This window comes from Panicum virgatum, chromosome 9N, assembly GCF_016808335.1.
Source record: "Panicum virgatum strain AP13 chromosome 9N, P.virgatum_v5, whole genome shotgun sequence".
NCBI lineage: Eukaryota > Viridiplantae > Streptophyta > Magnoliopsida > Poales > Poaceae > Panicum > Panicum virgatum.
The window spans coordinates 18,029,183-18,054,534 of record NC_053153.1 but is presented as its reverse complement, the minus strand read 5'-3'; the positions used below and the strand labels follow the sequence as shown (position 1 = coordinate 18,054,534).

At 48.6% G+C, this 25,352-nt stretch overlaps 2 protein-coding genes across 5 annotated transcripts; both read right to left on the bottom strand.

Moving 5' to 3' along the window:
• Positions 1-2,261: 2,261 nt before the first annotated feature.
• LOC120692474 lies at positions 2,262-9,159 on the bottom strand. Of its 4 annotated transcripts, none has more exons than XM_039975780.1 (5): positions 4,158-9,159; positions 3,681-4,043; positions 3,250-3,613; positions 2,980-3,178; positions 2,262-2,890 (listed from the first exon to the last, which is right to left on the bottom strand). In XM_039975780.1, exons 1-2 carry the CDS (start codon positions 5,214-5,216, stop codon positions 3,936-3,938), a joined length of 1,167 nt encoding a protein of 388 aa, XP_039831714.1. In that variant the 5' UTR covers positions 5,217-9,159; the 3' UTR covers positions 2,262-2,890; positions 2,980-3,178; positions 3,250-3,613; positions 3,681-3,935. The 4 variants fall into 4 exon arrangements, with proteins under 4 accessions (XP_039831714.1, XP_039831713.1, XP_039831712.1 ...); XM_039975779.1 differs by having other exon boundaries at positions 2,262-2,843; positions 4,158-8,612; XM_039975778.1 differs by having other exon boundaries at positions 2,262-3,178; positions 4,158-8,612.
• An 11,021-nt stretch (positions 9,160-20,180) lies between these two features.
• LOC120688798 lies at positions 20,181-23,801 on the bottom strand. The gene is made up of 5 exons (XM_039971171.1): positions 23,007-23,801; positions 22,359-22,816; positions 21,685-21,831; positions 20,665-21,575; positions 20,181-20,581 (listed from the first exon to the last, which is right to left on the bottom strand). The coding sequence occupies exons 1-5, from the start codon at positions 23,544-23,546 to the stop codon at positions 20,382-20,384; spliced, it is 2,256 nt and encodes a 751-aa protein (XP_039827105.1). The 5' UTR covers positions 23,547-23,801; the 3' UTR covers positions 20,181-20,381.
• Between the last annotated feature and the right edge of the window lie 1,551 nt (positions 23,802-25,352).

The window sequence follows — 25,352 nt, the reverse complement described above, 5'->3', positions numbered from 1 at the left end:
GTTCATCGCGGCGACTAATCAAGTCGTGAGCACAGCACTGGTGGTCGAAAGACAAGAAGAAGGCCATGTCCAGAAGATCCAGCGTCTAGTTTACTTCGTCAGCGAAGTATTGGGGGAGTCAAAGGTACGCTATCCGCATGTCCAAAAGTTGCTCTATGTGATCTTGATCACTTCGCGGAAACTCTCTCATTATTTCCAAGCCCATGAAGTTTCTGTGGTTACCTCGTTTCCACTGGAGTCGATTCTCCATGGGGCAGATATCACAGGGTGTATTGCCAAGTGGGGCATCGAGTTGGGAGCTCTATCCATAAAGTTTGTGCCCAAGATTGCGATCAAGTCGCAAACCTTGGCTGATTTTGTGGCAGAGTGGACAGAAACAACTCTCCCACCTCCCCCAGAGCCGATGGATACTTGGAACCTGCACTTTGATGGCTCAAAGCTCAAAGAGGGTGCAGGTTCTGGGGTTGTTCTTATTGCTCCGACAGGAGAAAAGTTGAAGTATGTGCTTCGTCTACACTTTGTTACATCAGTCAATGTAGCGGAGTATGAGGCGCTCCTGCATGGGCTCCGAATGGCGATATCTCTGGGAATTCGGAAGCTAATGGTCTGGGGTGATTCGAATCTGGTAATTAACCAGGTTAACATGAACTTTGTCTGCCATAGCCCAATGATGGAGGCGTAATGTGCGGAAGTGAGGAAACTCGAGGAGAAATTCTTCGGGTTGGAGCTGCAACATGTGCTTCGAAAGTACAATGAAGAGGCTGACGTCTTGGCAGGCATTGGTTCTGGCTGAGAAAAGTACCGCCGGGTATCTTTGTTGAAGATGTGATGGAGCCCTCCATCATCAAGAAGGTCAAGCCTTTGGCAACTGCTCCCCCAGAGGATCCATTGCCTGATGAGGTCGCGGCGACTCCTCAGGAGTTCTTCTACGATGTATCTCTCGAGTTGATGGGCAATCTCTCATGAAGGAGTTGCATGCCGGCGTGTGCGGGAATCATGCAGGGCCTCTGACGTTGGTAGTCAAAGCTACTAATCAAGGGTTCTATTGGCCAACGGCGTTGCGGGATGCTGATGACATCGTCAAACGATGTAAGGGCTGTCAGTTCTCTGCGAAGAACATCCGTATCCTTAGTCAGGAGTTGCAGCCGATCCCGATCAGCTGGCCTTTTGCTACTTGGGGGCTTGACATGGTGGGACGTCTAAGGCCGGCTCCTGGAGGGTTCACGCACCTGCATGTCGCCATCGACAAGTTCACCAAGTGGATTGAAGTCAAACCGCTCAAGGCGATTACAGCTAAGAAGACTCGAGAGTTCCTAGATGAGATCATGATTCGCTTTGGGGTCCCTAATCAGATCATCACTGACAATGGAACACAGTTCACGGGCAGTGATTTTACTGATTATTGCTCGGACATTGGTATTCAAGTCTGCTATGCCTCAGCATACCATCCCCAGAGTAATGGTCAAGTCGAAAGGGCGAACGGGTTGCTCCTTCAGGGGATCAAATCCCGACTCCAGATTAAGTTGGAGAAATATGAGGGCCGGTGGCTTAAGGAGTTACTGTTAGTGGTTTGGGGGCTTCGAACCCAGGTCAATGCCTCCACAGGCAAGTCGCCTTTTTTTCTTGGTTTACGATGCGGAAGCTGTTCTTCCATCAGATGTGCAATTCGGCTCCACGCGAGTTGTCAATTATGACGAAGACCAGTCTGAAGCGGCAAGAGCTATGGAAATTGATTTACTAGAGGAGGAGCGTGACCGTGCGTCATACAAATCGGTTCAATACCAGCAGGCGCTTAGGCGCTACAAGAGTCACCATGTTCGAAGTCGGGCCTTTGTGGAGGGTGATCTAGTTCTTCGAAAGAACCACTCTCACACTGATCGCCATAAACTCAGCCCTCAATGGGAGGGGCCTTACATTGTCGCAGAAGTATGCAGGCCGGGAGCATACAGACTGATGCGAGAAGATGGCATAATGGAGCCATATACGTGGAACATAGACCAGTTACGTCGTTATTACCCTTAGGTTTTACTTTTCTTACAATTTCTGTAACATCTTTGACTCTCCAGATATTCTATCTTTAGATTATCTGGTGAGTCGGGGGCTATCATGTAATATATGAGTTGAATATTCTGGATTAAGTTTTAGTCATGGTTCTATTCCTCATATGTGAGCATATTTTAATTTTTTGCAACTCGACCGAACTAGAAGCTGGTTTCCAAGAAACTATATCTATTCGCGGGGGTTATCCTGACCAAGTCATGGATACACAACTTAAACTTAACTTGTGCAAAGCATTTGAAAGGATAGGATTCTAGACAGAAACTAGACAGAGTATTTAACTTAAATATTACATCATGCAAATGTTTCTCGCTAATGTTCCTTCCCTTTATGACCAAAGTCTAATCTTTCTCTCCCTCGGGATTTTCATTGTTTGCATCTTGAGCATCACCGAGTGTGGCTTGAGCACGAGATGAGTCCGCTGAAGGAGGAGCTAGGAGGCCTAGTGCTTCACCAATTGGTCGAACCAATGGACGAACTTCTTCTACAAAGGAGATCGTTTGCCCTGGAGAAGACGCATTGAAACCCTGAGACAACTCAGCCAGGTCATATTCTTCCCCATACCAAGATTTGGAAAGAGCTAGAGTCTGCTCTATCCCTTGCATGATCCTGAATTCCAATTGGGCGGGGGCTCGCTCCAGTAGCTGAGTAATCTCCCTGGACGAAGAAGTACTTGAGGAGTTCCCAGAAAGTCCATATAAATTGTCAAGAACATTCTTGACATTTGATAATGTGGTCTCATGCTCTTTCTAGGCTGCCTCTCGGTCGCGCCTAGCCGTCTCAAGCTTCGTTTGCAAGTTTTCAAAAGACAGAGCGAATCGATGCTTATAAGCTGAAATGCGAAGAGTAATATAGCTAATTGGGAAATAGGTTATGCTCAAATTGAGACCGGATCTTAATTTGGAGCATTGACAAACATACCTGCGAGTTCTATCTCCTTTTTAGCAAGGATCTCCTTAGCTTCTTGGGCATGAGCTTGAGCTTCTTCAGCAGCCTTGCACTGAGCATCAGCTTCATGGCGAACTTCGATCAGCTCAGCCTTGAGAGTTCCTCCTTCTTCCGAAGAAGGAGCCATTTTCTTTATCAGCTGTGTCTTTGTATGGGCCCTAGTGGCTGTACTCTGGCATAAGATGATACTTGGTGTTAGCTCATGAGGTGACAAAAAGAATGAGGAAGGTTGAGAAGAGATACCTCAATGAGTCGGCCCAGGTGTTGGTACACATCCCGCATTGAATTAAGGTCGATGTCTTCAGCAGCCAAGGAGAAGAAGATGGGGGATCCATCATCGCCCATATAACTGATTTTCATATCGTCCTCATCTCCACTGATATCATCTCCCCCATCAATTGGTTGGGAGGCGAAAGGTGGAGGAGGGGGCGTGGAACCGCTGACACCTTCTAATAGAAGTAACTCGGGGGCTCGAGTAAGCTGGGCAACCCCTGCATCACCAGTAGGTTGAGGCTAGAGATTGGCAGAAGAGTCGTCGACAGCAGCCTTGGGAGATGCTGGACTAGAAGTGCCCAAGTTGCTCTTCTTCTTCAAAGAGGGCTTTGCTCTGCAGTACAAGGGAATAGAGTGAGTAAGCTTGAATAACATAATATGAGAAAAATTAAGAAGTTTACCTCAAGGTGCCGGTCACTCTTGGGGTAGCCAGAGCAGGGATATTCTTCGGCTGAGCAGGAGGATCCTCAAGAGGAGAAACTGGATTCGGCTGAAGGTGCTCTGGTATTTGGGATGACACAGGGAATGTGCCGCTGGACACATTGAAATCTTTCCTCGACTCGGCTTGATGTTTGAGGCGTTTAGTCTCGGCCTGGACTTCTGGAGTCAAGGGACGTTTGCCTGCTCGCTGAAGCGGGTCGAGTGGAATTCTAACATTAGTGCTTGAGCCAACTATTTCCCCTCCAGAAGGGGGTGACCAGAGATTGACCAACCATTTCCTCCTCAGTAGGAAGTGAAAGGCAACATACAAATCTTTCTCTTCCCTGAAAAACCAGATGAGTTGAGTTTGATCAAATTCAAGGTTAATTGTAAAATAAGAAAAAACATACCTCAGAGCGAGGGTTCTGAAGACTGAAGCTCTAGGGGTGGGGAGTAACCGGGAATTGGTTTCCGGAAAATAGTTTATGAAGGCGAGCGTTCACTTCTTTCTCGCTCGGCTCTTCATTCTTTTCCCAGTTTCCATCAGATGGTCCAGAGTATTCCCAGGCACTCCCAGTCCTCAACTTCAGAGGTTGTACACGACGGGCGAGGAAGTCTCGAGCAACTTCAATAGCGTCTGGACCAGCCTGCCTCAGGTCGGCAATTAGATTTTGGAGGCTGAGCAACTCAGCATTCTCCCAGGAAGGGTTGTAGATCGGCCACTTCCCGGGGTGAGAGAAAGGAGCTAAAGAACTCTCCGGGTCGGCCAGATAAAACCACTCAGTGGACCAACTCCCTTGCGAAGATTTCAGCAGGGTAGTGAGATAGCAGCTCTTAGCTCCTATCCTAGCCTGGAACCCACATCCACCCACCAGACGAAGTTTGTTCTTCCTCTTCTGGGTTTTGAGATGGAAAACATGGCGGAAAAGGTCGTAATGAGGCTCGATGCCAAGAAAAGCCTCACAGAGATGGACAAAAATGGCGATTTGTAGAATGGAGTTGGGGTTCAGATTGTATAGCTCAATCAGGTAGAAGTACAGGATTCCTTGAAGGAAATCGCAGATGGGGAGGCCAAGACCAGCCTGGAAAAACATCTCGAAAAGGACAACTTCGTTGGTTGCGGGAGTAGGGAAATTCATACCGACATTGGATCTCCAACCAATTAGGGCTTTCTCCGGGAGAATCCCATTAGCAGTTAGCTTCACCAGACGACGCTCGTCGGTGACGGAAGAACTCCATTCTTCTTCTACATCAGGAATGGACTTGACCGTCTGAGGATCAATCTCCTCAGTGTCACCGGAATCATCGGTGGCTCCCTCCTTTCCCTTTGATTGAGGAGGGACAATCTGCTTATTCTTCTCCTTTTCGGTGCGCCGGGCGGCAGCGGCACTGACCTTGGTGGTGACAACGTCGCTCTCGCTATTGCCGGAAAGAGCCTTCTTCTCCCCGGTGGAGGAAGAAGTCAGCGCCTTGTCGGAGTGGCGAGAGGACAAACGGCGGCCTGATGACGACATCATGGAGATCACGGTGGAAGGTGGTGAGCTCACAGAAGCTTCTCGGATTGAGGAGTGCAGCGGCGAAGGTGAGCGCTGGCGGCGGAGAGAGCACTGTGGACTGGGGAAGATTGGAGCGCTAGGTCACAGGTTGTTGTCAAGGGTCAAAGGGGTCAGGTAGCTCTTTCCTTTTCAACGGCTTGTGAAAAACAAGAATGCCCGACATATGCGTGAGCCCGTTATGGGATGATACACAGGGGCAGCGAAGATCCAAATTATCTGGGATCTAGATTTCAAATGGTATGAAGATAAGGTAAGTTATCAAAACTTATTTAATTAAATGGGATAACATGCCCAGAATATTATTCCAGTAAATTGACTCGGGAGCTCTAGTTCAAGACTAACTTGCTATGAGTATAAGACAAGTCTGGCGCAAGTCGTCAGCGGGAACTCGAGCAATTGAGTGCTGACTCACACATCGATAGTGGTCTGAGCCGACTCTTTCTATAAGATAGGGTGTGAGCCAACTCGGGGGCTCTGATTCTATATCAGCCTGCATTGCGAGTATAAACGAAGTCTGACGCAAGTCGTCAGCAGGAACTCAGTTCGCTGGGTTCTGATTCGCATGCCGCCCGAGGCCTTGCCGACTCTTTCTATAAGATAGGATGCGAGCCAACTCGGGGGCTCTGATTCCATATCAGCCTGCATTGCGAGTATAATGGAGTCTGATCAACAGTATCAGCGGGAATTAGTGCTAGTCGCTATATTCTGACTCGCACGCCCAAGGAGGCCTTAGCTGACTCTTCCAGTAAGATAAGGTGCGAATAACTCGGGGGCTTCAGTTCGATACTAGCCTATATCGTGCGAGTAAGAAAAAGTTTGGTGAAATACCAGCGGGTTATAGTGCTTGTCATTATACACCGACTTCGCGTGCCTCATGAGGCCTTTTGCTGACTCTTTCTATAAGATAAGATGCGAAATGACTCGGGGGTTTTTTGATTCTATATCGGCCAGCCTAATGAGTATAATCAAATACTAATGCAAGTCATTAGTAAATTCACAAATCGCTGGCGTAATTAACTCGATGTTGGAAGAAAAGTTCACGCAAGACACACAGATGACCAGTTCATCACAGAAACTGGATAATGTGGTTCGATGACCACAGATCAGGCAGATGTCCAAAAGCACACGTGGCGCAGAGTTGCATTCCAAATATTTACAAAACAAAAGAAAACTACTTCATCACACGCGACTCGAGGAATGACCTTACTCGTCATCCTCCGAGTTGTCGTCGAACAGCCTATCGAAGGCTGCCTCGACGTTCGCACCGGCGGCGATGGCAGAGGCGGCTTCCTCTAGCCCGCCCTGATAATCCTGCCAAGCCCCACATAGCATGGCCGCTGGGAGGTGCTCAACGGGAATCTGAGGGTAGGCGTGGCGTACCACTGCAAGAGTGGCACGTGCTCCTTCCCTGGCCCCATGGGCCACAGTCTCCCGAGCTCGGTCGGGGATGGCGGCGAGGCGGTCGACAAGGAAGGGGCCCAGGGCATTGACAGAGGAAGCAGCGTCCTCCGCGTGATCGCGCAGCTCCGGATTCTTGGCAATCAGGTCTGAAATCAGAGGAGAGAAGAGTTGAGGAACAGTAGTATTGGGGTTTTTTCCGAAAAAGGGGAAAAATTACTTATCGGCGACGCGGCCATCGGCCTCCGAGAGAGTGCCCGGGCGCGCTCTGCCTCCTCCTCTGCAGCCATCAAGGTGGCGCGGAGAGCGTTGCGCTCTGCGGTGACTCGCTGCAATGCCGCCTCCAAAGCCCCGGCGGCAGCAGGGGCGGCAGGAGTAGCGAGAACAGGCACGGGGGCTAGAGGAGGAGGAGGCGCAGGAGGAGCAGGTACGGCCGGAGCACCGTGTGCCCCGGGCAGAGGGCCGGCGGATGAGAATGCCCTAGCAAAATCAAGAAACCGCAATTTGGTTAAAAAGCCCTAGATAGAAACAATGTGAAGGGAAAGAATCAAGAAAAGAGTACCCTTGGCGGCGGAGCATTCGCCGGAGGGGCTCGCCGGAGGAAGACGCCTCCCCGGAGCGCTTGTGGCCGGCCATCGAATGGGCGGAGTGCGAAGTCCTTTGGAGAAGCGAAGGAGACGAGGAAGAAGAAAGGTCGGGATGTTTGCAACTGTAGCGCGATCGGATCCGGGAACCGCTGCGGGTTTATTTATAGATGGAGGAGCAACGGTCACAGTTCTAGGCGGTGCGGTGCTTGAACTTCCGAGGAGCAATTAACTCGGAGCAGGTAGGTGGAGAGTTACCTGGGGAGGTGTTCCAGGTCTTTAACTCTGGTCACCGGTTGACTGGAGGTGTGAACAAGGAGAAAGGTTTTTTTAACTATCATTTTAATTGTCAAGTCAATTAATTTGATAGTCGGGTGCTAGTACCCATGGGTGCGCTTGCGCGCACACTATAGAATTCTTTGCACGAAATTGACTCGAGTCGAACTTGAGTTCTTTGACCAGTTTCGAGGAAATTATTTGGGAATATTTTAAATAATATAGATGGGGTTTTTAACTATCATTTTAATTGTCGAGTCAATTAACTTGATAGTCAGGGGCTAGGACCCATGGGTGCGCTTGCGCGCACACCATGGAATTTTTTCACGAAATTGGATAGAGTCAAACTCTGATGGAGCTATCCTCGACCAGTTTCGAGGATGATTCAACTCTTATGATCGACTCGGGGGAAGAGTTTACCATGGCTTCTCAACTCGAAGACAGGGATATGAAGAAGGAGACAAGATCAAGTCTGCCTTAAAGAGTTGTTCAACCATGCCAAAGTCGGGGGACCATCGTATGGACCACACTGGGAAGGCCCAACTAGGAGAATCCAGAAAGAGTCTAAGACAAGGAAGGCTTCGGAAGACAAGACTTAGCCAAAATATAGAAAATAGGGAGTTATAGTTGGCCAACGACTTGGTCTCCATTGTAAACAGTCATAGTACAACTCTTGTATCCGAGTCGAACTCTAGGGCGGTCTCACCCTCCCCATGCTATATAAGCAGGGCCAGTGCCCCCGATTTTGTATCACGCAACACATCAAACAATAAGCAATACAACAAAGCTGGACATAGGGTATTACCTCATCGTCTTGAGGGTCCGAACCAGTATAAATCTGTGTCCCCTGTGTCACTATCGAGAGCCTCAGGCAAGCGACCACCACCGAACAAAAACCTTCCACGGGGCATCCCGTGTGGGACTGGCAAATCGTGTTTTGACACTAGGACTGAGGGTTTATTTTCTAAAAGATCATGGATCAACCTGCAAAAGCGACATTATCCACTGGATTTTCAGATGCAAACTAAATCCTACAGATTTACTGCATCAGCAATGATGTCATAAACATAAAAAATTATAAAACCAAAATAGATTTAAAAGAAAACTAATCTGGATCTAATCTAGACCCTTGGCTTTGGATCCAGCGGTTGAAACGGCTTCGGGTAAAACACCGGCCGGCAGCGCTCTACAGCGGCGCGGCGGCGGCGCACTCGCCGGGGATACGCCGGTGACGGCCTCCAATGGCCGGGGATCACCGAAGAGCGGCGGAAAAGGGACGGGGCTACACGGAGAACTCGCCTAGGCGACTTACCGCGGGCGAACACGAGCGAAGAACGGTGGCCGGCGGCGGCGACCGACGGCGGCAAGGACTCACATCGACCGATTCTGCGGTACGCGGAGGGGTGCAACGGGATCGGCGGAGCAGCGCGAAGCTAGGGCTGCGGCTTCTCGGCGTCGGCGCGCGGCTCACGAGGAGATCGAAGGCGGCAACTTGAGGCTTAGGTTTGAGAGCTCAAGGGCGCCGGGGCCTCTTTTTATAGCCCAGGCCGCGGCAAGACCGGGCGGTTCGGGACAGAGGTCGGAGGCAGCACGCAGCAGGACTCCGGTCCGAGCCGGACTTAGGAGTCCCGGCTGGTCGCGCGGCGGCGGTGCCCCGGTCGTCTCTGACCCGAGGTCGGGGATGACAACCGGGTCCCACCGGTCAGCGGTAGAGAGAGAAGAGGAAGACGGGCCGCGCAAACGGGCCGGCTGGCTCGGCCCAAAAAGAAATGGGAGAAAGAGGGGAGCGGGCCTGACTGAAAGAGAGAGGCCGGCTGGGAAAGAAGGAACAGGAGAGTAGCCGGGCTGGGCTGGACAAGAATGAGACAGAGAAAAATAAATGGGCTTAGCCCTAAAGAAAAGAAGAAACTTTTCCTTTTTAAATAGATTTGGAAAAAAATAGAGTTTCAAATTCATTTTGAATTTAAACCAAGAATCAAACAAATGCAGCAATTCAAAAAAATAAAGGGCAGCATGCTATGCAACAATCATTGTTCTTATCCTATATTTATTTTAAATTTCTTTATTTTAGAAAATAGAACTTGCTTGCATAAAATGAAATTAAATCTAAACAAATTCAAACAAACTCGAATAAATTCAAATAAATTCGAGTAAATTTGAATAAAATCCTAATAAATTCAAATTTCAAAAATCCGGGTGTCACACCTTCTATGATGCCGACCAAGGGGAGACCACGTAAGCCTCGAATGACCCAATTATAAACTTCCGCAAGATTTGAAGTCATTATGCCCCATCTGAGTCAAACGGACATGGAAATATGATTACCACGATTAAATATAAAGGAAACAAAATAATTCTACACAGGAAAAAATGAAGCACACACCTAGCGTCCAAATGGTCGAACAGCAAAGCCCACTTTTCCTTTGGTTCACCTTCTATCCCGTGAGAAAAGCATTTAATATTTGGGAAATTTGTCTGTGGGACACTCCGAAAATGTGATTTTGTGCGCTGCACACCGCACTCTCCAAATTAGTGTGTAGCACATTCTGAATGTTTGATTTTATGTATGGCACATTGACTTTATTAAACAAATCTTTTACAATCTAATGGTGAGACAATATGAAAGAGAGAGACCAAAATGCCCCCAGAACCTTATCACCTCAGGTAACCCTATCCATCCCCATCCCAGGACCGCACGCGAGACGGCGGCGGCCCCCGCGCGCGCGACCGCCCCATCCTCCGCGGGCGACGGCGGCGCGCCGCCAGCCGCGCGTCCGCCCCAGCCTCCGCGCGTGCAGGCAGCACCCCGCCGGCAGTGCGTCCGCCCAAGCCTCCGCGCGCGCCGGCAGTGCGTCCGCCCCGGCCTCCACGCGCGAAGGCGGCGCCCCGCCGGCCGTGCGTCCGCCCCGGCCTCCGCGCGCGAAGGCGGCGCCCCGCCGGTAGTGCGTCCGCGCCATTCTCCGGGCGCGACGGCGGCGCTCCACCGGCAGCGCGTCCGCCATCCTCCGGCGCTCCGCTCGCCGCGCGTCCGGCCGTGGACGCCGTCGCCGCCCGGCTCGCGCGCGCCGAGCCGCCGCTGCGCGCGGAGGCCGTGCACTACCTCCTCCGCGACCCGGCCGCGCACCCGAGCCCTGCCGTGCTGGAGAGAGGAGGCGCGCCGACCATGGAAGGGAGGGTGTTGGATGGAGCTGAATCCGCGACGAGGGAGGAAGGATGAGGGACATGCCGGCCATGGAATGGGGGAGGACGACGGCCATGCCGGGCGGGAGGAGCAGGAGGGCGCGGCCATGGAGAGAGAGGTGCGGGCCGCCCCCGCCAAGCCGTCTGCCGCGGGCTCGCCGGCCGCGCCGCGCGGGAAGGGGCCGGGGCGGCTCGCCGGCCGGCGCAGGGAGGGGGCGGGGCGGCCCGCCGGCCGAAGCAGAGATGGGGGCGGCGGAGGAAGCAGGAGGGTGCGGCCACGTAGAGAGAGAGGTGCGGGAGGGAGAAGCGAGGAGGAAGAGGGCAAAGGGCAAAACTGTCTTTTTATCTGACCTCTCAGTTGAAAATGAGTAGTTTATTGGATGTAGTGTGTGGTAGACTAAATGACCCTTTCGTGGTGTGCTGTGAACAAATTCGAGTTTGGCGGTGTGCTCTACACAAAATCATGCTTTGACAGTGTCATGTGGACAAATTTCCCTTAATATTTCTATCTCGCCTTCTCCGCACGTTTGGGGGTCCAGACCTTCACGAAGTGCAGGTAATCCGTCTGTGTATGCAGGATTGTCATCGGCTTGCGGTTTCTTGCTCATCTCAGATACGTGTTCTCGAGTTAACTGGTCTAATTCTTGCCATATTGCATTGAATTTTTGCAACCGGTTCTGGCAGCACAACTCCTTGAACTTTTTCATTAACTTCTTACTTCTGAATTTATTGAAAAAATTGGCACCCATATACCTCATGCACCACCTGCTCTGAATGTCAGGCCAGTAAGAAGGTTCACATGGATCTTCTTGCAATATCTTTATAGCTGACAATAAGCCGGCATGCCGATCATGGATGACACAAACATTTGGCCTGTCTCTAACAACCCCAGCCTTGAGGTGTCATAGAAACCATAACCAGCTTTGCTTATTCTCGTCCTCCAGGAACGCAAACGCCAGAGGAAAGATCTGCTGGTTTGCATCAACACCGATTGCAGTAAGAATTGTCCCTTTATACTTCCTAGTGAAGAAGGTTCCATCCACACAAGGTACTGGTCGGCAATACCGAAATGACTCGATATATGGCCCTAACGAGAAGAAAGTTCTTCGAAATATCCTCGGCTCACCATGCCCAGGATCAGTTTCTTTGAATGCCGTGTACGTGCCCGGGTTTCTTTCCTTTAGAACTTCCAGGATACAGGGCAAGTTGCTATATGATGCATCGTATGTTCCAAAACGCTTCTCAAGGGCTTTGCTTTGCCCTCCAAGCTTTCTGGTACCTAATATCATACTTGAATTGTCGCCTCACTGAGCCTTGAATATATGAGCACTCCGTGTCTTTCTTCTCAATTATCTCACTGTACAACTCATTTGCAATCAAAGAGGCTGTCAGATTACAGTGCGTGCTGCGTGAATTCTGCCGCGTGCAACTGTGCTCCTGGACAATAGAGGCCTTCCAGTGTGTCTCATGCTTCGGAACAAATGCACGAACATAGAACGTGCAGCCCGGTGTCCTGCACTTCACGCTGTACTTCGAAGGGCTTGAGGTCTTCACATATACCTCTCTAAGTGACATTACGGCTCATTGAGATATTGCGTCCTTCAATTCTTGCTTGTTACGAAACAATTGATTCACTTGAACCATGCTACAACCATATTGGAAACGAGATTTTTGCATGTCCATAGCTTCCATCGAGGCCAAATTGTCCCTAGTCCATTGTTGGGGAATAGGATGATTGGCCACGTCTTCGACTTCTTCATTATCATCTTCATCATCACCGTCACCAGCATTCAAATTTGCTTCCTCCACCATGGCTTCACGGTCCTCCCTTTCTAGAACTTCCACAATATCATCAACTTCCTCACCTGCATCTGCTTGGCCTTCGACATCGTCAACCCCCCCCCCCCCCCACCCCGCGCTAGGCTCACCGTAATGGCTAATATGGAGTCACATCACCCGTTGTTGCGTGCGAGGATCTACCGAACCCACACAATCGTCCTTCGGACAACACTGAACCAATATAGTCATAGGGGCATTATATCTCCGGCACCACTCAACCCATTTCGTCCATTGCTTTGTCCGGTCAATAGGTTTCAACTCCCAAATAACTGGGTCCAGACTCCAGAACACCAAACATTGCACCATAACTGAATATAGACTAGGGTCCAGACTGAACATGGCAACTGATGAGGACATGACCTTCGGATACGACCATTGATTGCAAGGTGCACTCTTTCCTAAATTTGCATAATGATGATTTATGGTACAATTCACTTGGTTCCACATGTACATGTCATTATTTGCTTGTAGGCACAAATGTGTCTCAAAGTCGTCGTTTCTACCGGGTGCTACAATGTCGTCGCAGGCTTGTTCTTCACACATAGGACCCTGGCCCAAGTTGGATCACACTCAAAACATGTGGAGAGGACTTCAAATATGCACAAGGACGTCCTCCTCCTTGGTCACCACCTTAGGAGGCCAGCAAGGGCGTTCGAGTCAAGTTGGAGGCCCAAACCAAGTCGACTTCGAGTCCGTTTCGGAGTCCAGGACAGTGGCGGAGCTAGGAATCAACCCAAGGAGGGGCCGGTTTCTACAACACTTACACATATGGCAGGAACGTGCACACGTTATACGTAGGAAGTGGCAGTCATTCAGTCAACATGTGTAGAACCGTATTGACAAAAATGGAGAGAGATATAGCAGACTGCATCTGTGAGTTCGAATGTTGACACAGAAAAGTAAGGAATGCAGTAGTAGAAATATTTTTTTAAATAAAGGAAAACATTCCAGCCTCTCGCAGCAGTAGAAATGTAAATTGAGTAGATTGTTGCTGCTTGTTGTGCCCATGCAATGAGACTTACATAATCATGTGTGGGCTTGCAGAAGTTAAACAGGCATGGTCTGACTAGCTAGCTATTACAACTCTGTATTCTTGCAACTCAGATCTCCGTAATCTTATACATATGCCTAGAAATTTGTATGGACCAAGGGGGGCCATGGCCCATGTTGGCCAATACATGGCTCCGCCCGTGGTCCAGGACAAGTCTGTGCTAAAATGGACGCCCAGGCCGCATACGAGCTCATATTTGGACGTTCTTGATATGTATGGAAAGCTAAGAAGAATATCTTTCCAATGGAACCAGTTTCATGCTAAAACTCATCCGGAGTCAACGGGAATCGTCGAAACAAGTTGATGTCCAGAATCTATCTCGATGTTGCGCCGCTGTATTTTGGCCTTTGGGCCGTGTATCGTGTTGGAGCCCATTAGGGGCGCGTCCAGGGGCTATTGCACGCCCCTAAGCTCTACATAACAGTAGCCGCTGTCCACGTTAGGGTTTGGGTTTTGCTTAGATTATTCTGCACTGCAGTTTCGCCGTCGTTCGGTTTGTGAGACCCCAACTTGTGAGATTAATTATACATCTGCAATTCGGTTGCATTCTTCTTTATTTTTGCTTGTGTTCTTGGTTCGCAGGCAAGGATTAGCCTTCGTGGTGAGGTCGACCGGGCATCGCGGTCGATAACCTGAGGAGACGTGGTGCTGCGATTGCGGGTTTTCGAACCGTGTTGTTCGGAAGCCAAATCGTTTGTGTGACATCTCCGCCAAATCATGTTTATCTGAACCTTTTGGAAGATCGGGACCCTAGTCCACATCAAGTGGTAATCAGACTCAGGTATACCGTCAGGTTCACCCGTACCCTAGATTAGTTGTTCCATCCTACACTCCAGAAAATTGCCCTAACAAAAAAAATTCGATCATCGAGTTTCCGCTGTCCTATGTCCCCTTTGTGCCCTGCAATTTTTAGTTTAGTTTGTGTTTCTGAATATTAGTCCCTTGTGCGTCAGCGTGTCCGTTGGTTTATTCAGTTTTGGGTCTAGCGTCAAGTCTTGCTAGTGGTGGCAACCAACCTCTTCCTTTTGTTTTGTTGAGCCGAGGTATTAGCTTTCTGTTGGGTACATGACCATCTCACGTGGAGAGTTTTAGATCAGTTGGAGAATTATATTTGTGTTGACAAAGTTGTCTTCGGGCTAAAATAAAATATCAATCTCTTATTTTCCTTTGGCCGATTGGAAAAGTAAACCAGTTTGATTATATTTATTTCCAATTAGCGAGAGAGGTCACCTTTTGGAATACCATATATATATTTTTTCTTGGTCTGATTGAGGATCGTACGTCCTTGTAGCTTGCCTTTTGAAAGCAACGAGACAAGCTGTTGTGTTCCAATCGTTTCATACACAGTAGCTACCTTGCCATATTTGCTGCTTGAGTTTTTGCCCAGTTATTTTCTGTGCGGCACTTATGTGATTAAAAAAATTCAAAGGCTGAAAAAAAGTGCAAAGGTGCAAAAAATTTTTTTTGAGGAAAAAGCCGCACCAAAGAAAAAAAAGAGAGAAGAAAAGAAATAGAAGAGAAAAAAAAATTCAAAACTGCTTTCATCTTTTTAGTCCTTGTACAGGGTGTAGTGTTGCTTGTGAGGTTGGCTATCGAGCCGGCTCGACTCAGCTCGAGCTGACTCGTTATGGTAACGAGCTGGCTCGGCTCGGCTCATTAACAAGCCGAGCTAAAAGGCAGGCTCGGCTCGGCTCATTTTCCAGCTCGAGCTGGCTCATTTAGCTCGCGAGCTGGCTTGAAAAAGTAGTCTGGAGCTGCCTCAGCTTCCTCCATGGCTGCGGGGAGAGGGGTCTGGAGCTGGAGGTGTCGTCGCGCCGAGCAGGTCCTAGGTCCTGGTGAGGGCGCGCCAGGATGCCTGCCGCGAGGTGCGCTGGGCACAGCGCTTCCTACCTGCGTAGGGGTGCAGATCATGAGGTGCGTAGGGCGCCGGGCGCGGCGCAGGGGCGCTGGGCTGCTGGGATTGGAGGTCGCGAGGTGCGCTGGCCGGGTCTGCAAGGTGCACAGGGCACCGGCTGTGGTGCTACCCTCCTGCACAGGGCCGCTGGCCTGCTGGCAGTGGAGGGGCGCAGGGACAAGCAATGGAGCGAGGCGACGGAGTTGGACAGGGGCTGCAGCTGCTGTGCAGTTGAATCGGGAGGGGAGGGCTGTTGGGAGTAGCAGAGGAGCCTTAGGCTTAGTGTTTCTTCAAGGGGCTAGGCATGACCGCATGGGCCATTGGGTACCTGGGCCGCTTTTACATTTGGGCGTTGGCTTGTTTCAACTCGCGAGCGGCTCGCGAGCCGGCTCGAGCTGGCTCAATAAAACACCGAGCTAAAACCTTAGCTCAGCTCGTTAATATTTTCTAACGAGCTGAGCCGAGCCGAGCCGAGCCGCTAATGAGCCGAGTTGAGCAAGCTATCGAGCCACGAGTTTTTCATCCTCCAGCATTAGTTGCTTGCTTGAACTAGCGACGAGTTTAGGCCGGCGACATAGGACTATTATTCAGTTATTCCTACCAGCAACGAACCATATTATTTCAAATCTCTTATGTTTCCACGTTCTGGGTTTTCAATTGATACAGTGAGTACTGCAAATGAACTCAAAGTCAACACCACGTGGACCGTGACGGACCTCTCCAACGCCATAGTATATTGTCAGTTGATTACTCATATTTGACATGGTTCCCTACCACAGAGAATATTTCGTAAGATGAATTACTTAAATGAAATAAGCTCGTACCATATTTAATTCTTGTTACTTGCAACTGAGTCAATATTGTATGAAATACTTAACCCTCCAACTAAATTACCCTTACACAACCATAAAAATTTGATATATAATTTAATTACAAGTAACCATCCGAATAACATACAACGATTTATTCATTAAATACCACATAAATCTATGGAAATACCACATTTCTTATCAATAAATGAATATTTAAACGATATTTATTAACTACATGCTATGCAATTACAACATTTTCTTACTAATACTATATAATTACATCTATTGTTAATTAACTAGATAGTCAACATTACAATATATTAACAAAACTAATTACCTACAAATATATACTACATTTATATTAACTAAATACTAAAAAAATACTACAATGCAGTTTCTAATAACAAAAAAAGAAACAAAGCTTACCTTCTGCCGCTACCGATGGCGCTCCTACAGCGGCTGGCGACCGTCCCACCGCGCCGCCTCTCTCCCTCCGACCCCTGCCGCCCCTGTCGCTTGCCGCCGCCTGTCGCGGACGCCGCCGCCTGTCGCCGGGCTGCGCCGCCCTGCCTCCCGCCGCCTGCCGCGGCCACGTGCTGCCCTTTGGCTCCTCCGCCGCCTGCTGCGGCCACGCGGCTCCCCTTGCCCCTGCCGCTGCCTGCCACAGCCGCGGCAGCGTGCCTCCGCTAGGCACCGCCGCGTCGCCGCGCCGACAGAGACAGAGAGAGCGAGATGCATGAGCGGAGATAGAGAGGGAGCGCAGAGGACAACGGCTCACGTGTATTGAAAAGCAGTCACCCTCCCGTAGGACGAAAATGGATAGTCGCCTTATGCTGGGGTGAGTACAGGGTTGTCGTCCTATGGGTGGCCGACTACCTCTGCATCATCGGTCACGTCCGCAGGAAAAGGGACGAGTACCCCATGTGCGCTGTATTCGCCCCGTGGTGGGGCGACTATACGGTAGTCGTCCTACCATGGATGACTACCTTGCAGTCGCCCTATGGTGGAACGACTACCCTATAGTCGCCCGGGCACGGAGAGTGACGCCGACCAGCTTGGCGGGGGCGGCGAAGCGGCGCGAAGGGCTTTCTTGAGTGTGTGACCTTAAACCAAGTACGTCTCATCGATCATAACACGGGGCTCCTCAATGATGGACAAGATGAACTGGAACATGATGGAGTTCTCAGTTTTTTGAAGCCTAAATTTATAGTGGATATGAATGATGAGCTTGCTAAACCGTTCACTGCTAAGGAGGTGGAGCGCAGGCTGTACCCACATACCCAATGAGCTGATTTCTTCTGCCGGTTAGTACTTGTTACAAAATAAAAATTACTATCTCCAAATACTAGTGGGGAAGCTCGGTAGATAATAGATATATGCATTGGATGAACGGGGACTCTCACACGGCCAAAATGTGAAGGGGGTATGGGTTTTCGGGATCTGCTGACGTTCAACAAATCAATGCTTAGCAAACAAAGGCGGAGGTTGATGTCGAGGCCTGAATTATTATGCGCAGAAGTTCTTAAAGGGCCATTCTTGTTGGAAGGGATGTGTGTTAGGAATGGTTAGAGGGATTGGAGATGGTCACCAAACTAGTATTTGGTGGGACAAATGGATTATAAATCACCCTACTGGTCGACCCTTCACTTCTCCAACCAATGGTAATTTAGACCTTCTCACTGATTTAATGACGGCAAGTGGACAGTGGAATGAAGAGCTGATCCGGGAGAACTTCTCTGAATTTGATGCGGAGGCGATTCTATCAACTGCGATGAATGGTAGAGGTGACGATTTTTGGGCTTGGCAGCCAGAAAAAACATGGAGTGTATTCAGTCAAATCAGCCTATCGTTCTGATGTCGAGTTTTGCGCGAGTACTTACTAGCCCGGGCTGTCCTCCATCGACGGCATATCGAGAGGATTATTGTTTTCTATGAGACTTGTGGGGTAGAACGGGAGACAATCAAGCATGTCCTAATGGATTGCTTGGTGGTGAGGTCGTTCTGGAAAAGTGCAAAGGTTATCACTGGAATCAAATTGCCAAAACTGCATGGTCTGACTTGGGCAAGGGACTTGCTCCAACCTGAAATCTGTCCGAGAGAGGATGTTGCGATTATCTTATGTGGTATGTGGATATTATGGATGATGAGAAATAAACGTGGACATAGTGAAATGCCACTTCCGGTGAAGCAAGCAGTTGAGTGGGTGTGTGATACAGCTTTCAATCTCTGGCAGTTGCTGCATCCAAAGAAGCAGAACAAGGCGAATCCACTTCAGCAATGGAAAAAAAACAACTAGCGGGAAGGTATAAGTGCAATACTGATGGAGCGTTCTTCATGGGTGCAAAGTCGGAGCAATTGGCTTGCTGCTCTGCGATTCGGATGGTAAATTCGTCACTGGTAAATCAGAATGGTGCCCCAGGGTCCCAGACGCGATGATGGCTGAATCATTGGCATGCAGGGAAAGCGTGCTGCTAGCACAAGGAGTATCAATGTTGAATCTTGAGATAGATTGCCAAGACTTGATCAATTTATGGCATTCGATTGAGAAGCAACGATCAGCAGTGAGTCTGATTCTCCACGACATCAAACTCATGAGCAGAAGCTTTATAGAGTTTACCTTTCACTTTAGTCATAGGTCTTATCATAGGGTAGCTCATGAACTGGCTAAGCAAGCTTCTCAAGAGTACCCTAGGGTGGAATGGTGACAAAATCTCCCACGATGTTTTGGCTAAGTAATGAAGTATGCAACTTTCCATGGCAGTATTTCTGAATGGTGAAGAGTAACATTGGCTCACCGTACCAAAAGAAACAAAACCAGGTACAAAAGCTCAGGCATCTTTCCATAAACAGCCACAGCAGAAATGACAACGGGTGGGTAAATGGTCACAATTCCCACAAGGTCAACAAGTAAAATCTTGCGGAATGGGCTTAAGAATGCCACTTGCCTCCTTCCAAAAGACAAGCAACGTAAGTTGTTGCTTCCCAATTATGCAAAAGAATATATGCAAATAGTAAGTTCCCCTTACACATTTAATTACAAGAACCATGGGAATGAATATAACTCGCTGCGGCAGCTTAGAACTTCTTTTTTAACGGTAAAACGCCCAGATGGGCTCAACTTTTATTCAAATGCATGAAAAAGTACAAAGATAAGTCCATGACGGCCAATTACAGAGTTTTCTTCTTAGTGGACAGTCTCCAGAGTGACTAACATTAGAACATCTGAATATGTGATCGATCCTACAGATGTTGCATTTCTAGCTAACTCATGGGCTATAATGTGAGCAGTGCGGCAGCTTAGACCTTGAGAGCATGTGAGCATTAGCCATGATATAAAGTTCTGCATCCCAATCCTACAGCAACAAGAGGTGCTCCCCAAATGCCCAGTGCATGTTAACAAAGCACTAACCTTTACAAAAGGTCAGCTAACACAAGAAGAGTATTCCCTCTTTGGTACCCAAGCGTCCTCCACAAAGGCAGGTTCTCCTACAACAATGGCTTGAATGGAAAAATAATATCTCACAGCCAATTCAATCAATTTTGAAAGAATACAGCCAGAACCAGCTTGTAACTTGGAAGTCTTGCAGCCCTACTAGGTGGTCAGGCACCTATTCAATGAGACAGTCTGACAAAACCCTTGATTGTATTGAATCTGAGATCAGAAAATAGCTGGGACTAGTTAAACTACAAATTAGCTAGATGTATGCGAACACCATAAATTTATACTCTACAGACGACATGGTTGAGGGGCCGAGCGGATCAGAGCCCCTTGCATTCCCAGTACAAAGCCAGTTTAATATCTTTTGGAAAGAGAATGATGACAGTAGTCAGTAGATTTTTGGAAAGAGAATGATGACAGTAGTCAGTAGACAAGCGTTTTACAGCTACACGTGAACAAAGACAGAATATTTTCAGAAGTTTTCTCCTCAGAGTCAAGTCAAAGATCCACATTTAACAACCATATGCCCAGAGGTCGCATGTTTCAAAACATCCTCACTGCATCTTAGTCGAGTTTCATGATGCAATGGCAAGTTATAAATTAATAATACATACAACGCAATTTCAGTGCATAAGTTATAGCGAGCATCAGGCTCAATAACAAGCAGCTGCAAAGCAATCTCGGGTCCAAGTTGACCCTCCACTCGACTCCACAAAGGCCGTGCCAATATCCACGTGGCCAATTGTTTTTGGTTTGAGTTTACCATTGGGCATTTCCTCAGTCTTCACTTGGACAGTAGTGATACGTATAGGCCCTTCATTGTATGGATAACCAGGCTGAGATATATAATCACCTAGAAAGAGTCGAAAGACAATAACATTAGAGATGTGTTTTCAGGAATTCACATCTAGGTACAAAGGGGCAAGAAATAATCACCTTTCATCACACAAAACATAATGGCACCAGAGTTTGTGTCTTCACCAATATACTCCAAGCACATTTGGTAGCGCTCCCAATACTTACACCACGATAACTTCAAATCAACCCGCTCGCCCAGGTAATAAGAATCAGCCTGTTGAACTAACTCATATGCAGCAAGTCCCCCATGTGAGCAAGTGTAAATAAAACCCTTAGCAAATACACATCTGTCACTCAGAAAAGCCATTCTAGGACAATCACTTGGTAGAAGTTCTGACTCAACAAATGGCATGACAAGGCTCCAACTGTCAAAAAATAAGTCATACAGAAAGCAGCGATTTGTCTTGGCATCAGAAACCATAAAGGTGGTGGGACTCAAGACCACATATCCAGACAGGCTAACCTCCATATCTAGACCAGGAGGCCCAAATGTCTCATGATGCATCCATATGCCTTCGAAGAAATGATAGACGTCACGGAGAGTATCACTTATAGCAACAAGCTTGATACCAAGTCGAACTACAAGGCGGAATGCAACACCAATAGGCCATGTTGAATCAATGTGATTGATGATGCCCCGATTGAAGCGAGAAGAAATGCCCTGATTGAAGCGACAAGAATAAATTTTATCCTCTACAGATGGGACAGCATATATTGATCTACTGTCACAAAGAAAATGCCATGGTCTGTCAAGCAGATACAGTATATCACCCTCGATAGCATCCTCGAAATGGGGCATAGGTGTCTCCAGAATGCAATGTGGTGTGAGAGTCTTGTCATGGCACGCCAATCTTCCATCCAAGATATTGATCTCATACACAGTTGAACGAGAAGCAGCTTGGCAAATAATATATAATGTTCTGTTGGATCGGATAGCAGATCTCTGAAGCATAACAGTACCTGACAATGGTGTTCCATTCAAGAACTCCCTGCACGAGAAGTGGCATTTAAGCATCAAAATCGCAAGATTCCTTAGAATGAAGAACTGAAACATGTATTCCTAAATGAAGTTCTTTTTTATACAGTAAGGTTGCAAACCTGCAACAAGCAAGCATACTGGAGGACTTGCCCACGTTGGAGCTGGCCGGAATTTCCATGTCATCCGGCGGCGTTGAGGATACCATAGCATTCACTCTCAATTTTGCAATGGGTGTTACTCTCTCATGATCGAACTCCTCGTACTCCCTAGTTGAAATGCAAAAAAGAAATATTTCTTTTTGTATAAGAGTTTGTGACTAACGATGAAAAAAAAAGGACTCCATACCAAATTAAAAATATTGCGGCTAAAGAATTTTCCAATACTCTACTGATCGCAGATATAACTAAGTTTGTTTAGGATATGAACACAATATATAGTGGAACTTTTGACTCACAATTCCCAGTTTCCCACTGGAATATGATATGGGAAATAGAGATAACTATATGTTACGAAAGGATATTTAATGGGATCTACTTTCTGTTGACATCAAGTTTACCCAATTGAACTATCTAATTCTTTTACATACTAGTGGACAAAGTTAAAACCGTTTGACACTAAGAATCCTTGAACAAGTTATATTTAGAATCGGAGGAAGCACGAATTATTTTAGTTCGGTTTAAGATTGTGATGCTAATATGAAAACAAGAGGCGTGGCACTTGAATGAGCAAGAAAGGGAACTAGCAGTCCAAACAGAGTAATACACATGGCAAAGAAAAACGATTAACTACTTACTGTAGAAAGCTGAACTCGAGGTAGGATTCAACGGGCTTGCTCGGCACCATGTCTAACCGGCGGCAGGTGGAATGCAAGACTTCAACACCCTTGTCACCCTTGACTCGAAATGTGGTTATAAGCACATGCTTAGTGCCGCAATGGCAAGGGAGCCTCACGCCGATCCAGACAGAGCACATGACCCGACCACCAAGATATGAGAGGAACCCATATCCTTCAGAGCTGAAAGGACAAACAAGAGAAACTTCGGTAGGCGGCGCCATCCGATACCTATTCTGGGTATCCTTGAACAGCTTGTAGAAATAAACAACAGCGCCACTGAGGAAGTAGATGGCGTCATCTTCCTCCACGTACACACCATGTTCGCGGATTGGAACATACATACATTCTTCCCAGGTGGTGACAACTTTAGCCCAAGCTCGGGTGTTGCAATTGAAGGTGTAGAAGTGGTGAAATGGCTAGAGTGACAACAAGATGGTCTCCCCAACCACCACATGCCCTTGGAGGGCAGGGATGAAATCGTCGAGCATGTCACCGCTCAGTGGGGGGCGTTTCAACTCGAGGGTGCCGACCTTCACCCACTTGCCGGCAGCCTTGTCCATGCATAGCATGACGAGGCTGGATTGGCCATAAACTTCCGTCAGGTACGGTGCCCAGATATCGCCGGCCGCTGAGATGGGGCAGATCGGCAGTGAGGGGCCCTACTTCTGGCGGAAGGCCAGGCAGGCGCGACACAGTAATACCCCTGCCGTTGTCGCCGCCGACGTCCACAAGCATTTGCAGGGGGATGGGAGGGGCGATTTTGCTGACGGGATCGGAGAAGTCGATTTCCCGAGAGAAGAAACAGAGCGAGAGGGAGCGGCCGTCTGGGCTCCGCGTGGCGGTGGCAGCGCGGACGTGTGACTTTGGGATCTCGGCTTTGTAGTAGTCATCGCCCAACATCTCCAGGGAACCGCCGCAGAGGACGCGGCCGGAGCGCGCGACGCGGAACCGGTGCAGGCGTAGCGACCGGCTGCCCCCGGACGTTGCCATGGTGCCAACCAGAACCGACCACGCGGGGCTGTTGTCCGCGTCGGCCGGCACGGAGACGTACTCCCGGCCGGGGAAGACCCGAGGTATTTGCGGTGAACACAGCTCCCTCCAGCGGCAACAATGGCTCAAGGGACAATCGCCCGCCGGCGGCGACATTGGTGGATTGGATTCGGCACGCTAGGGTTTGGCTCTCTCTCCCCACCCCCGCACTATTTTCCCCACTTTATCAGTACGACGAGCGTGCGGCGGGGGGCTCCTGAAGGCGGCGGCGGCGGCGGCGAGTTGTTGGGTGGTGGGGGGGGGGAGCGGACGGCGGCGCCAGAACGGGTGAGACAGGGAGGCGACGGCGGCGCTGAGGCGGGATCGATCCGTCGCGGAGGGAAAGAGAGGGGAAAGGGGTGCGGGGTGAGAGAACCGGGAGAGGGGTTAGAGGTGTCAACAAGGGACTAGTAGACGAGATTAATAATAAAAAAACTAAGGGCATTTCTAAGAGTGTCTATAAAATATAGCAAAAAAAAAACTAGTTCCGGGACTTTGAAAAAAAAAATATATCGAGTCTCTACATCTCACATCTCTAAAGAGAGAAAATTTCTGCTTTCGTCCGTCCTAACACACGGGTCCCTCATGTCATTTTGAAGTCCAAATAGTCGTTAAGATGGATTTCGTTTCCGTTTCGGAGTCCATAAACAGTCTGCACAAAAACTGACACCCCGGCCACATATGGAGTCCGTTTGGGATGTTCTTTGTATGGTTGGAAAGAAAATTACATAGAGCTTCCAACGCCGCTGGTTTCAGGTCCATATCAGTTCAGAGTCGATGAGAATTGACGAAACAATATGGATTTCGTTTTCGTTTCGGAGTCCCAAAACAGTCTGCACTAAAATTGACGCCCCGGCAACATACGAAGTCCGTTTGGGACGTTCTTTATATGGTTGGAAAGATAATTTCATAGAGCTTCCAATGCCACCGGTCTCAGGTCTATATCAGTTCAGAGTCGACGAGAATTGACGAAATAATTGAGCGTTCAGAATCTGTCACGGTGTTGCGCCACCTCTTTTGACCGGTGGGCCGTGTATCAGCAGCGTGGCACTGGAAGGAGCGACAGCGCGATGGGTGAAGGGGGAAGAGCGGCGCGGAAGGACCGAAGGCGAGAGCGGCAATGACCCGCGCGAGGCCATGGTTCTGATCTTCTGGATAAGGAAGCTAGAAAAAGGGAAAAGAAAAAGAGAGACAAGAAAAGCGATGGCATGGATACGAAGTGGGAAAGGCACTTGCCTCCCTCCGGCAGCTCATCGACCGCCTCATCGCTATTGGGACACATCGGCTGCAAGTCTGCAACGCAGTGCTCAGCTGGATCTTGCTCAGTGGCTGCTCTATGTTGTGGGTTTCTAAGTCAGTAGAAAGATGAGAATTTCATGCTAACTAATAATGCAGTAAATAAACATAGAAGAATGTAGGTGCTATGTAATTGATAGATCAAAATGTCCCGCGGCAACGCACAGGTATTTTTTCTAGTGAAAACTAAGGTCTCATCCAACATATCCCCAAAAATTAGTTTCCAAAACTATTTAAGTATTGCTATGTCATCAATTTGTGGGTCTAAATTAACATGAATAGTGCCACGTGAACAGTACCACAACAAAAAGAAGGATTGGGGCGTGGCCGACTGCCCCAAATCTGGTTCAGTTTGGGCCTTTTTTTTTGAATTGTGAAAGGATTGGGAATACCTTTTGGGATCTATTGGAGGGGTGGTTTTTGACTTCATGCCTAAAATCAAACTTTTGGGAATGTGTTTAGGCTAGTCTTAGAGATCTCCAAGAGTTCTCTTATACTAAATATTATATTTGATAATGTAGGGAGGTATCTAAAAAAAAAATTGGTTTCTATTTGCTTGTGTCCCACAGCAATTCCTCTATCCTACTATTTAAACCTGCTGTGGGAGTAGGGATCCCTCCTTCCTCC

Bases quoted from the DNA above. Each gene is read 5' to 3' on its own strand.
- LOC120692474 (XM_039975780.1), bottom strand. From the start codon at position 5,216: ATGATGTCGTCATCAGGCCGCCGTTTGTCCTCTCGCCACTCCGACAAG. The intron at 4,044-4,157 runs GTTACTCCCCAC...CTGGTTTTTCAG, and splicing joins TTTCCGGAAACCAATTCCCG to GGAAGAGAAAGATTTGTATG.
- LOC120688798 (XM_039971171.1), bottom strand. From the start codon at position 23,546: ATGTCGCCGCCGGCGGGCGATTGTCCCTTGAGCCATTGTTGCCGCTGG. The intron at 22,817-23,006 runs GTACCTGACGGA...TTGTCACTCTAG, and splicing joins GCCGGCGATATCTGGGCACC to CCATTTCACCACTTCTACAC. The intron at 21,576-21,684 runs GTTTGCAACCTT...CTTCTCGTGCAG, and splicing joins AGTATGCTTGCTTGTTGCAG to GGAGTTCTTGAATGGAACAC.